This window comes from Notamacropus eugenii, chromosome 7, assembly GCF_028372415.1.
Source record: "Notamacropus eugenii isolate mMacEug1 chromosome 7, mMacEug1.pri_v2, whole genome shotgun sequence".
In the NCBI taxonomy this organism is placed as follows: Eukaryota; Metazoa; Chordata; class Mammalia; order Diprotodontia; family Macropodidae; genus Notamacropus; species Notamacropus eugenii.
Window position 1 is genome coordinate 136,979,302 of NC_092878.1, and position 14,262 is coordinate 136,993,563.

Sequence of the window (14,262 nt, forward strand, 5' to 3'; positions counted from 1 at the left end):
TTTGTATTATGTTTTGTTTTATGGTTTCTTCTATTCATTTTAATTCTTTTATGCAACACATATTTAATAGGAATGATTGTGTAGAATCTATATAAAATTGTATGCCATCTCTGGGAGGGAGTGAGGAGAGAGGGGGGAGTGAGAGGGAGGGAGGACAAAAAAATCTAAGATATATGGAAGTGATTGTGGAACACTGAAAACAAATAAAATAATTTAATTTAAAAGATAGACTAACACTGAAAACAAATAAAATAATTCAATTAGAAAAATAGACTAACTAAAATAATAGACAATGGTAAAAGAGATCCAAACAGCCAATGAGGAGAAGAATGCTTTAAAAAGTAGAATTGACCACTTGGAAAAGTAGGTTCAAAAGCTCACTGGAGAAAATAGTTCTTTAAAATTTAAATGGAGCAGTTGGAAGCTAATGACTTTATGAGAAACCAAGAAATTACAAAACAAAACCAAAAGAATGAAAAAATAGAAGACAATGTGAAATATCTCATTGGAAAAACAACCAACCTGGAAAATAGATCCAGGAAAGATAATTTAAAAATTATTGTTCTACTCAAAAACCTTGATAAAAAAGAGTCTAAACATCATCTTCCAAGAAATTATCTAGGAAAACTGCCCTGATATTGTAGAACCATAGGGAAAAATAGAAATGGAAAGAATTTATCCATCACCTCCTGAAAGAGATCCCCAAAGGAAAACTCTTAGGAATATTGTAGCCAAATTCCAGATTTCCCATGTCAAGGAGAAAATATTAGAAGCATCCAGAAAGAAACAATTCAAGTACTGTGGAAATACAATCAGGATAACATGAGATTTAATAGCTTTTACACTAAAGGATTGAAGGGCTGGGAATATGATATTCCAGAGGTCAAAGGAGACAGGATTAAAACCAAGAATCACCTACCCAGCCAAACTGAATATAGTACTTCAAGGGAAAAATGGTCTTTCAATGAAATAGAGGACTTCCAAGCATTTTGTTGAAGAGACCAGAGCTGAATAGAAAATTTGATTTTCAAATACAAGAATCAAGAGAAACATAAAAAGGTAAACAGGAAAGAGAAGCCTTAAGGAATTCATTAAAGTTGAACTATTTACATTCCTACATGGAAAGATGTTATTTGTAGCTCATGAGATCTTTTTCAGTATTAGGGTAGTTAGAGGGAATATATATTATATACGTAGGTGTGTATGGGTGTGTATGCATGTATATATTACATATGTGTAGGTATGTGTATGTATATAGGTGTATATGTGTATGCATACATATAAATACATAGACAGAGGGCACAGGGTAAGACAAATATGAAGGGAGAATAAATATGTAAAAATTAAAATTTGCTGTTGAATGGAATGTACTAGGAGTAAGAAAAAGGAAGAGGTAGAATTTAGCAAATCATCTCATATCAAAGAGGGAAGAAAGAGCTTTTACAATGGAAGGGAAGAAGGATGGAGATGAAAGGAAATAATTGAGCCTTTCTTTCATGGGATTTGGCTTAAGGAGGGAATAACACACTCCATTGGATGTGGAAATCTATTTTACCCTACAGGAAGGCAAAGAGGAAGGGAATAGGAGAGGGAAGATAATAGAAGGGACAGCAAATTGGGGAAAGGGATAATCAGAAGGAAATATTATTGTGGGAGGATAAATCGAGAGAGAGAATAGAATAAATGAAGGGCAGGACAGGAGAGAGGGAAATGTGGTTAGTCTTTTACAACATAACTATTATGGAAGTGCTTTGCATTGTTACACATGTGTGACCTATATTGAATTGCTTGTTTTCTCAATGACGGTGAGCAGAGAAGCAGGAAGAGAATATGGAACTCAAAGGTTTAATAATGAATGCTAAAAATTGTTTTAGCATGCTACTAGAAATTAAACTATACAGGCAATGGAGTGTAGAAATCTTTTTTTGTCCTATAGAAAAATAGAGGGGAAGGGGGATAGAAGAAGAGTGGGTAAGAGAAAGGAGGAGAGACTGGAGGAAGAAGTGGATGGGATGCATGCTATCCTGGGATGGAGGTTGGAGAAAGATGGGGAGAATATTTTGAATTCAAATTCTTGTGGAAGTGAATGTTGAGAACTGAAAAATAAATAAATAATATATTTAAAAAAGAAATAATTGTGTAGTTTATAAGAAAGATTGGGGTAGACCTCAGTGTGATATGACTTAGTTAAAAAGTAAAACTGTTTAGAAACATCTAAAATGAGTAATTATCTTATGCAAATGAGGTGTGAGAGAAAGAATCAACAGAGGAATTAGATAAGAGAAGAGGGCTATTAGTTCTGGTAACCTACTTTCATCGGGAATGGGTTCAAGAGTACAGAAAGAGTACAGAAGTCTTCTAAATTTATAAAGAAGTAAAATGCTAAGGAGACAGGGAATGGGGAGAAGATAAAGGAGGGCTCTGTAGAAGGGAGAGTGAGAGAATAGATTAAGAGGGGAGCAGAAAGGTGTTTAGATCATTGGGAAGGGGAAGATAAGGGAGAGATCCATGGGAGGAAAAGGGAGGGATATTTAGAGGGGAGGATGAGGGAATAGGTCAAAGGTCAGGTATAGAAATGGTTTTAGATTTATTGGAATGGGAGGTTAAGAGAGGGCTCATCAGAGTGGGGTAGATTAAGTAATAGGAAGGCAGGGTAACAGGCAGAAGTGAAGTAGAGGAATCAGGAGGGATAGGAAATAAGAGATACACACAAACATAAAACACTGATCAGGAGTAGAATTTGTTAGGGAAAGTATATATATATATATATATATATATATATATATGCATGCATATATACATATGTTTATGTAGATTTCTAGATCTATATATAAATATATCCACTCTTCATTGTAGCCTTCTTAATTGTAGCAGAGGAAAGTGGAAAAAAAGAACAGAGTAAAAAGTGCACAGCAGAGAAGAAAACTTAGAAGAAAACAAAGATGGATAACTCTCAACACAACATACAGTCTTTATTTCATTTTCTATCTTGAAATGGAAAGTTATTGCTACATATTTTGAATTCTTTTTTTATATTCAGCTGTGCACCTATTTTTTCTTTTCTTATTTTGTATTTAAGTTTTAATATTTAAGTCTACAATGTTTTTTTTTATTATGTATTTAAATTTTAGAAAAATAAAATTTAAATGAAAAAGAACTATATGCAGATGTATATGATTGGCTTTCAAATTTTATCTATCAAGGAAATTCAGGCTTTGAGTTTTAGATTTAAGTTTAGTAACATCATTTGGTAATATGTTCTCAAGATCAGATTGAGGATTTGTTAATTTAAAAATTAAGGATGAATTGGATTTTACACAAAAATTGCATTGATAATGGTATAGAAAAGTAAATTATTTCCAATTTCATAGCTGTCTCGATAATCTTAAAGGACAGAAGAGTTCAGTTTCAGTTAGACCTTCATAAATTTTAAAAAGACTTTTATATCAGGTATAGGATTTAGATCAAATGATGCATAAACCGAAATTTTTTGAAGTTTCAGAATTGGAGAACCAAACTATATTGTCAGAATTATATGGAAATCTCTAGATTTGGAACCAGAGAAGACGCTTTTAGAGTTGTCCTGAGAATAAAGAAGTTAATCTTTCAGTTTTCTTGGTTACCTTGGTGACACGTAAATCTCCCTTTTCAGAACTAATCCATTGTGAGTAATTTGATCTGTACCTAACTTAATGTAGTTATACAGCCATGGGAAATGTGAGGAAAACTTCACTGCATTGTTTGATTCTGGATCTTCTGAAGCAAGTCCCGGCTCTGAGTGGATGGACTCAGAAGCTGTAGCCACCCAGATGGTCTCAGCTGTCCCAAGATTTCTGAGCCTACTCACTTAGTTTTTCATCTCTCCCCTTTTGTTATGTACCCAACCAACAAGGTTGTGGTTCAAACCTACGTTGGCATTTTCTTGTTATGACATTCTTGCTTCCCAGCTCACTCAGACAATGGTTAGTAATTACAATTGGGACTAACCCCCCTGGGCAATATCCTGTGGTATGTACCCACCTCTCCTTTATTGGCCATAAGGGTAGGAGCTCTTTCAGACCCCTTCTCTTTGTTCAAAAAAGGGAAATGTCAAAATATTTTGGAGAAACTCTGTTTTCCAGAGTTAAGGTCTAATAAGCAGGCTATGCCTTGAGCTTGGCATAACAATAATCCTTTGTGCTCAGAATGCTATCGCTCTCTGTCAAAGTGCATTGCTTCAGGTATTTACTGAAGGATTTAGCTCCCCTTGTTTCCCAGGGCCATCTGTCACATGTTCATAATTACTGACAGGTGCTGTACTACTGTTCCTGTCACAGAGCTCTGTTTCTGTCTTTGGTGGGATGACCATGACCCCTAAGACTTGAGACAATGACTGTTCCCACAGCACTCAAGAACACTTGTTTTGTTCCAAAAAATGTCAAACATGAGAACTATCTCAAGACTTAAGAATGATTGTGATGTGGGCCAATCCCTTTCATATATATAGAAGCCCCAGTCACTACAGCCATAAGCCCTCCTTCTTTGGGGTAGCAAGGGGACTTCGGTATGGACTTGTCAATTTCCTCGCTTAGAAATTAATTAAGCTTCTGTTTGTGTCCTGACTCTCTTATCTCTAGGCTGCTCTGTTGGCGTGATTCTAACCACTCACAAGTTAGGGATTAGTTATGATCTGATTGATGCTTTGGAGGGAGAACCTACATGGGTATTTTCTCAAATTCATCTCCTGAACTGTACCAGAAAGAATATATTCTAATTTGTAAGAAATTGGCCCCCAAATCTCTTTGAATTATTTAATAATAATGAATTATTGTTTAAACCCTGTTGATCAGAGCTTCTTAACCTATGTAGAATCATAAATCTCACTTTTGGCAATGTGGTAAAACTATGGACCCCGTCTCAGAATCAGGCTTTTAAATATTTGAAGGAAATGCTAAATTTTAGTTAGAGGTTAGGGAAAATAAAGATGAATTTTTTTTCTTGTCCAAGTTCACGGACCAACTGAAATCCATTTAAGGAGCAGTCCCAGGATAAGAACCTCTCTTTATTGGATGGGAAAAAGAAAGTCCTAGAAATTATTTTCCAGATATCCAAATTTCTATCTAAATTTTGCTAATCAGAATTCACTTAACTTCATGCTTCCATCCCACCCCCGCCACCAGTGAGTATTCATTACCATTCACTCTCATGTTTATGGTTTCTGTGGTTGATGAAAAATGACTGGTATAATTGATTAAGTAGGTGATTTAAGGTAGGGAATAAATCCATGATTTCATTGGCATTGGGGGTTCCAGGATGGTGAAACTCCCTCTACCAATGTAGGTTAATAACTTTCCTCCAACTCATAGTCTTATAGAGTTGTCTAGAACACAGGTACATGACTTACCCAGAGTCATACAGTCACATTGTGTCAGAAGTGGATTTGAACCTGTTTTATTCTGGCTTCAAGGCCAGTGCTCTATTCATCTGTCTCTCATGAACATGTAGCAAGTTTAAGGCACAGAAGTCTTGATCTAGTCTTCTTTTTACTTGCTTTTTGATTGTGTCCAACTCTTCACGACCCCATTTGAGGTTTTCTTGGCAGAGATACTGGAATGGTTTGCCATTTCCTTCTCCAGCTCTTCTTACAGTTGAGGAAATTGAGGCAAACAGGGTCACACAACTAGTATCTCTGAGGCCAGATATGAACTCAGGAAGATGAGTCTTCCTGACTCCAGACCTGGCACTCTATCCACTATGCCACTCAGCTGCCCTTGGAAACTAAGTATCTAGAAAAAAATTGGGTCAGTACATCTTACTGGGAAAAGAAATGAATAATGTTTCCAGAGCACTATATCACTTGCTTTACAAGTATGGATGTTCAAGCTTTTATCTTACCATTTTGGGGGAAATGAAGATTGATATTTACCAAACCAGAGATTATTTAATGAAGTAAATGTTAATTGCAAAACAAGTAGTAATCTTTCTAGATTATCATTCTACTAGTCTTTGAGACCCATTTTATATGTTTTTGAGTTGTCTGTTTTTTTCTTCAAAGAACAGTGCTAACGACGATGATAGTAGTAGACAAGGTATTACAATAAGTTGTAAACATTTTTTCCCCCCAGAAAATAAAGACAGCAGATTTGGAGCTTTCATAATCTGCCATCACCCTAGCTTTTCAGACTTTGCAATTCCTTCAAAGCTCATTTCAGGTGTCACCTTCTATAGGAAGCTTCTCCCTCCCACAATTGTTGGGGTAACATGTCTTTCTCTCCTGACATTAAACCACATTTACTTATCTGTATACACGACATATCTTCCCAATAGGGTGAAAGCTCATTGAGGGCAGAGATTTTTCTATTTTTAAATGTATTTTCATATTCCCCAGTGCTGTGCACAGAGTGCTTAATAACATTTCTTGATTGTGATTGAACTGAATGTAATATATCTTTTGGTAGTGCCCTGGAAGATGAGCCTGGGCTTCGTGCTATGTATATGGTGGGAGACATGACTCCTGATTGGCTGAAAGAATGCTGACACAATACTCGTTAATGATAAAGAACTTATATCAGTTGGTTGTAGAGAAAAGGCCTCAAAAGAAGAAATCTAAAGAGAAAATAGCCATGAACTTTTGAATAATGAAAAAAATACATATACAAATACAAGACTAAAACCTCCAAGTCTTCATTTCCTGAGACAGAAATTCCTACTGAGTTTTTAATCACTATGAGATAATCATAAATAACAACTTTACCTTAATTCGAACCTCTCCAGCCTTTGGTGGATCAACTTCCACCTCCTCAATAGAGAAAGGAACATTAATTTTCCACATAATGGCTGCTCTGCATATGATAACCTGTAAAGTTAATAAAATAGAACAAGATCTTGATATAAAGCTGAAGTTATGTTTGATATCTCTTTTATTAAAGTCATACTGGCTGTCTCTCCTGGTATCTTTTCAAACTGAAGATGCTTTTCTAACCTGCATATTTTGGACAAATATAAAATTAAAGATCTGAAAGAAAGAAACAAGAATTTATGAAACACCTACTATGTGCCAAGTACTGTGCTAAGTGCTTTACAAATATTCTCTCATTTTATCCTCATAACAACCCTAGAAGGGAGGTGCTATTATGAGGAAATGAGGATGAGGACAGTAACATAGACAAAGGCTAGCTTGATTTGAATTCAGGTCTTTTTCATTCCAGGGCCAGCACTCTATCCATTGCACCACTGAATACATGTCACATCATGAAAGTAGCCAATATACAATATTTAGAATATGAATTCCTTTCCATATGTGCTGCTGGATGGATTTTATTCAGGCTGATTGTTTTTTGGTTGTGTCCATACATTTCCACAATTTTTGGGCACTGAAAAGAATAATAGATCTAGATTGTGAAAACCTGATTTTACACCCTACCTCCACCCTTTGTAAATTAGATTATCTTGAACAAGTCACTCATCTCTCTCAGTCTTACTTCTTCTGTGAATTGGGAATACTAATCCCTGTTCCCTTGCCTCATAAAAAGTTTGTTGAGAGCCTGAAAGAAATAATGTATGCAGAAAAGTCTTTGTTAATTCTAATGTGCTATATGAATGTGAATTGTTCCTTCCACTGGCTAAGTGTTCAAGGGAACAGAATTGAGAACCAAGAGCTTGGACTTTTACAGGATGATTGCTAGGTCTTCCTCCATTCCAAAACTGTGAAGACAAGAATTCAACACCATAGCACAATCATAAAAATATAGATGCTGTCTTTCAACTGAGAAAAATAATCCTCTAAAAATGCTTGGAATTTTATGTTCCTTTCCTTTTATCCAAGGGTGAGACCATTTGTGAACCTTTCTTTCCTTAGGGTCTCATTTTCTTATAACAGTCAGACTTCTCCAAACTTATCATTACCAAGCTTATTTTTGCCTAATAAATGCCTTTCTGTCCCCTTCAATAATAATTTCTGGGGATGAGAATGGGAGGACTTGTGGTTTAACCATTAGGCAATTTGCTGAACTGGGAATTCTTTCCACCAAGGCAAATCATCAACTTTCCTGGTGTAGATTTAGAAGTGGCAGGGACCTAATCCAAACCCTTCATTTTGCAAATGAGGAAAGTGAGACCCAAATTCATGAAGGTAGTGAATGACAGAGCCAGGATTTGACACCAGGGCCCTCTGATTCCAAAACCAACATTCCTACTCTACCTTGCCTGAAGACCTGAGAAATTAAATGATTCATCTTTGGATGTACCACTAGTATGTATGGTAGGGCTTGAACACAGGTCTTTCTGACTCCAGGCCTATCCCTCTATATAACCTCTCAGACAAATTAGAGACAATTAGACTTAAAAACATTACTCAAATATTTACTAAAGGGTTCCTCTAAATAGCAAGAGCTTTTATTTTAAGAACATACACATTTTTTAATAATTTGCCTCACAAAAAATGATGAGGAATACATCAATACATAAATAAGTCATTCTTGAATGTACAAGTGACATAATATAATTTTATAAGAGAAAATTTTTCAGTTAATGAGACAACACACTTCTCCATCCAATTTATCTATAAAACTGAAGTATTAGGATACATTTCTAAAAATAAACTGTCTACTTACCTTGCCAGAAGTTTCCATAGAAAATTTAGCTTGGTTCATCTTTCTACCTTGAAAGTAGTAGAGAAAAATAGAAATCTTCCGACTCTCTTGCCATTGCCTGTATTTATAGTTCCTATAAACATCAAAGCTCTTTATTTATTGCACATTGCATAATTTGTACGCTTATTAAAGGAGTGATTAAAATGAAGAAATGTAGAGAGGAGAGAGGAATGAAAGGAATGAGGGAGGAGGTATAAGCAAGTAGAAAAGAGATGAGGAAGAGGAAGGGTGATGGGAGAGATTTTCTAGCTTGAAGAGTATGATGGAGTAAAAGGAAGAATGCATTACTTTCAACCATAATTTTTTAATTGTTTGACAGTCAGTAGACATCTTCTTTGTTTCTAGCTCAAAAAATGCTACTTTAATTATTTGGTGCATATGGAGCCTTTCTTTTTGTCTGTGACATCTATAAGGTATATGCTTAGCAGTGGAATCTCCAGGTCAAGTGCAATAGGTGTTTTAGTCAGCTATTTGTCTTCTTACAAATTGCTTTCCAGAATGGTTGTATCACTTCATAGCTCCACCAAATATGTTTGCATTTGCCTGTTTTTTGCTCATCCCTCCAATCGTGACTATTCCTGTTTTCTTGTTACCTTTGCTAATTTGCTTGTGTGAGGTGAAACTTCAGAGATGTTTTAATGTGTATTTCCTTTATAATTAGTGCTTTGGAGCATTCTTTCTTTCATAACTTTGTTAATTGTTTTTAGTTCTCTTGAAAACTGTTCATCTTTTTTTATGACATTCATTTAGGAATGGCCTTTAGCCTTATATATTTCAGTTATGTGTGTGTATTCAAACTCTTATCAATGTTATTTGATACAGGGATTTTTCCCAGTAGACTGCTTCTTATCTTATTGAAAATTCATTAATTTTTTTTGGTGTAAAAGTTTTTCAATTTCATGAAATCAAATATATCTATTTTATCTTTTATAATTTTTTTGTATTTAAATTTATTTATTTATTTTTTCAACATTCATTTCCACAAAATTTTGGGTCCCAAATTTTCTTCCTCTATCTCCCCTCCCCCCACCCCAAAACGCCGAGCATTCTAATTACACCTATCACCAATCTGTCCTTCCTTCTAACATCCCTCCCTTCCCTTATCCTCATCTTCTCTTTTGTCCTGTAGGGCAAGATGCATTTCTATACGCCATTGCCTGTATTTCTTATTTCCTAGTTGCAAGAACAATACTCAACAGTTGTTCCTAAAATTTTGAGTTCCAGCTTCTCTTCCTCTCTCTCTCCCCACCCATCCCCCTTGGGAAGGCAAGCAGTTCAATATAGGCCATATCTGTGTAGTTTTGCAAATGATTTCCATGATAGTCGTGTTGTGTAAGACTAACTATATTTCCCTCCATCCTATCCTGCCCCCCATTTCTTCTATTCTCTCTTTTGATCCTATCCCTCCCCAAAATTGCTCCCTCCTTCCATTGCCCTCCCTTCCATTATCCCCCCACCCTGCTCATCCCCTTCTTCCCCACTTTCCTGTATTGTAAGATAGGTTTTCATGCCAAAATGAGTGTGCATTTTATTCCTTCCTTTAGTTAAATGTGATGAGAGTAAGCTTCACATTTTTTCTCTCACCTCCCCCCTTTTTCCCTCCACTGAAAAGTCTTTTACTTGCCTCTTTTATGAGAGATAATTTGCCCCATTCCATTTCTCCCTTTCTCCTCCCAATATATTTCTCTCTCACTGCTTAATTTCATGATTTAAAGATATGATCCCATCCTATTCAGTTCACCCTGTTCTCTCTGTCTCTCTGTCTCTGTCTCTGTCTCTCTCTGTCTCTGTCTCTGTGTGTGTGTGTGTGTGTGTGTGTGTGTGTGTAATCCCACCAACTAACCAGATACTGAAGAAAGTTTCAAGAGTTACAAATATTGTCTTCCATGTAGGAATGTAAACAGTTCAACTTTAGTAAGGCTCTTATGATTTCTCTTTGCTGTTTACCTTTTCATGCTTCTCTTCATTCTTGTGTTTGAAAGTCAAATTTTCTTTTCAGTCCTGGTCTTTTCATCAAGAATGCTTGAAAGTCCTCTATTTCATTAAAAGACCATTTTTTTCCCCTGAAGTATTATACTCAGTTTTGCTGGGTATGTGATTCTTGGTTTTGGTCCTAGTTTCTTTGATGGAATATCATATTCCACACCCTTTGATCCCTTAATGTAGAAGCTGCTAGATCTTGTGTTATCCTGATTGCATTTCCACAATACTTGAATTGTTTATTTCTAGCTGCTTGCAATATTTTCCCCTTGAGCAGGGAACTCTGGAATTTGGCCACAATGTTCCTAGGAGTTTCCCTTTTTGGATCTCTTTCAAGAGGTGATTGGTGGATTCCCTGAATACTTATTTTGCCCTCTGGTTCTAGAATATCAGGGTAGTTTTCCTTGGTAATTTCATGAAAGATGATGTCTAGGCTCTTTTTTTGATCAAGGCTTTCAGATAGTCCCTTAATTTTTAAATTGTCTCTCCTGGATCTATTCTCTAAGTCAGTTGTTTTTCCAATGAGATATTTCACATTATCTTCCATTTTTTCATTCTTTTGGCTTTGTTTTGTGATTTCTTGGTTTCTCATAAAGTCATTAGCCTCCATCTGTTCCACTCTAATTTTGAAAGAACTATTTTCTTCAGTGAGTTTTTGAACCTCCTTTTTCATTTGGCTAATTCTGCTTTTGAAAACATTCTTCTCCTCATTGGCTTTTTGAACCTCTTTTGCCAATTGAGTTAGGCTAGTTTTCAAGGTGTTATTTTCTTCAGCATTTTTTTGGGTCTCCTTTAGCAAGGTGTTGACACATTTTCCATGCTTTTCTTGCATCTCTCTCATTTCTCTTCCAAATTTTTCCTCCACCTCTCTTACTTGATTTTCAAAATCCTTTTTGAGCTCTTCCATGGCCTGAGACAATTTAATATTTAGTTTGGATGTTTGGGATATAGAAGCCTTGACTTTTATGTCTTTCCCTGATGGTAAGTATTGTTCTTCCTCATCAGAAAGAATGGGAGAAGGTATCTGTTCACCAAGAAAGTAACCTATAGTCTTATTTTTTCCCCCTTTTTTTGGCATTTTTCCCAACTGGTTACTTGACTTTTGAGTCCTTTGTCAAGAGCAGAGTATACTCTGGGATTCTGTGAGATCTCAGGTCCTCCAAGGTGACACAATCAAGCGTATACTGGTCTGGATGCAGAGAGGGATTTTTGTGCCCAGAATCTTAGCAGTTACCTCTCCACAGCCAGCTGGCCTCCAGTTCTGGTAAGTCAGCACTGGGGGCTGATTTTCAGATAAGCTGGATGGGCAGGGCCACCATTCAGTGTGAAACAAAGACCAGTTCCCCCAGGGCTTCCACACAGGGTAGAGGTAAGAATCAGCTCCTCAGTGCCCCCAGGGTTTTTACATTCCAACAGTGGATCTGGCTGCTGCTCCTGCCTATGTGACCTCTGAGGTGCTGCCTGCTGCTGGAGCTATGGGAAGGCCCTTCTCCCTTCTCGGCCAGCTGAAAAAACCCCGTCACTGACTTTTGGCATCTGTGGGTTGAGGGATCTTTGAACCTACTGCTGGGACTGGGGATTCCACAACTGGAGATTCTGCCCCTGAGGGCTTTCCATGAGCTGCGCCGTGAGGCCAAAGCTGGCCTGGGCTCCACGCTCCGCTCTGCAGCTGGTACAACAGATGTTTCCTGTGGGCCTTTCAGGTCACCCTGGGCTAGAAATCTCCTCCACTCTGTTGTTCTCCACTTCTGCTGCTCCAAAATTTGTTGAGAATCCCTCTCTACAGGTATTTTATGGGCTGTGTGGAGAGACCCTGCATATGTGTGTCTTTCTACTCCGCCATCTTGGCTCCGCCTATTTTTTATAATTTTTAAAATCTCTTTCTTGGTTAATAAATCATCTCCTATACTTAACTATGGAATGTACATGATCTACTTTTATCCCATTAAAAAAAAAGTATTGTTAATATTCAAGTTACCTATTCCTTTTAAATATAATGTGGAATATGGTATAATATGTTAGTGTGAGCCTGATTTTTACCAGACTTCTTTCCAGTTTTTCCAACAGTACTCAGCAAATAAGGAGTTCTTTTTTAAGTGATTTATATTTTTGGGTTTGTTGAACACTGAATTATTGAGGTCAATGATTTCTGATTGTTTCCTTTAGTTTATTTCATTGATGTTTTTTCTGTTTTTTTTAACCAGTACAGTTTTGTAATGTAGTTTGCTATTTGGTAGTGCCATTCTCACTTTATTTGTTTCATTATTTCCTTTGATAATCTAGGTTTTCTGTTCTTGCAAATGAATTTTGTTATGTGTATTAATGTTGGTAGTATTGTCATTTTTATCCTACTGGTACGGTTTAAACATGAGCTGTTCCATGATCTAGCTCACAGGAGTTCTAGGCAGTGACCTGCCAATCACAGATTTGGTCTAAAAGTCCTCTAACATGAGAAACTTTAACCATATTGCTCACTTCACCTCTGGGTCACTCATCTTTTCTCATTAGAATGTAAGATCATTGAAAGTAGGGATCAATATGTTTTCTTGCCTTTGTATTCTGTGTACTTACCAGAATACTTGGCACATAGTGCTTAATAAATTCCTCTCTCTATCTCATCAGTTTATATCTGCAGCTATTAGTTTCTTATTTCCTTAAGGATAATTGGATTTAGAGTGTATCAACAGGCACATAATTAATTAATTTTGGGAGTCATTGGGGCTAAGTAACTTGCCAGGGTCACACAGTCAGTAAGTGTCTGAGACTGATTTGAACTTAGGTGCTCCTGACTCAGGGCTGGTACTCTATCCACTGAGCCACCTAGCTGCCAGAACAAACATTTCTTTTAAATGTTTACTGTGCCAGATACCATGCTAAACTCTGAAGATAGAGGGCATGGCAAAAATGTAATCCCTGCTCTCAAGGAGGTAATTTTCTAGTGGTGGAGATCATCTTTAAACACCTAAATATATAAAATGTTTGCAATGTAAATGGAAGGTGATCTCATGGGGAAATAACAGGAATGAGGGAAAGGTCTAAGACAAGCATGGGGAACCTGTGGCCTTGAGGCCACATGTAGCCCTCTACTTCCTCAGGTGTGGCCCTTTGAATCCAAAGTTCACAGAACAAATCCCCTTAATAAAAGGATTTATCCTATAAATCTTCTTACACCTAGAAGCAGGAATTTAAGCTCAGGCTTAAAGCAAATCTTGAATTCTAGGAGTCCGAGTTGAGGGTTGTATTGAATGTGCTTTGGTGGATTCTCTCCAAAATCTTTTATACATTTTGTAGATCCTTTGAATGGGACAACTCTTCCCTTTCTATTATTGCCTCCTAGCAGTAGGATTTCTGATTATGATACAGACTTCAGTTGGCTTTTATGGGTTTAATTTGTAACCTGAAACACTGTTGAAGCTAGTGGTTTTGAAGTCTAAAATTCAGGGTCAATGGGGAATGAAAAATAACAAGAGGAAAAGAGACTGGAAGAGAACTAGAGAATGAGCTAGGAGAAAAGGAGGGAAGAGAAGGCTAGATGGTGAGCTAGCTAAATAGATAAAGCATTAATTAAGCATACATATATTCAATACATACACACTAAAATATACACATACATGTACATACATATACACACATATGCATACATATGCACATA

At 36.6% G+C, this 14,262-nt stretch overlaps 1 protein-coding gene across 1 annotated transcript in view; it reads right to left on the reverse strand.

Annotated features, from left to right (window-relative positions):
- LOC140513161 (alcohol dehydrogenase 1-like) overlaps positions 1-10,826 on the reverse strand; it is a 33,305-nt gene extending 22,479 nt beyond the window's left edge. Inside the window, exons 1-3 of the mRNA XM_072622557.1 lie at positions 10,578-10,826; positions 8,592-8,703; positions 6,734-6,835 (exon numbers count right to left, since the gene is read on the reverse strand). Of these exons, the coding sequence (XP_072478658.1) occupies positions 6,734-6,835; positions 8,592-8,703; positions 10,578-10,597 (234 nt within the window). The 5' untranslated portion in view covers positions 10,598-10,826. The remainder of the gene's footprint in view (positions 1-6,733; positions 6,836-8,591; positions 8,704-10,577) is intronic.
- Positions 10,827-14,262: the final 3,436 nt, after the last annotated feature.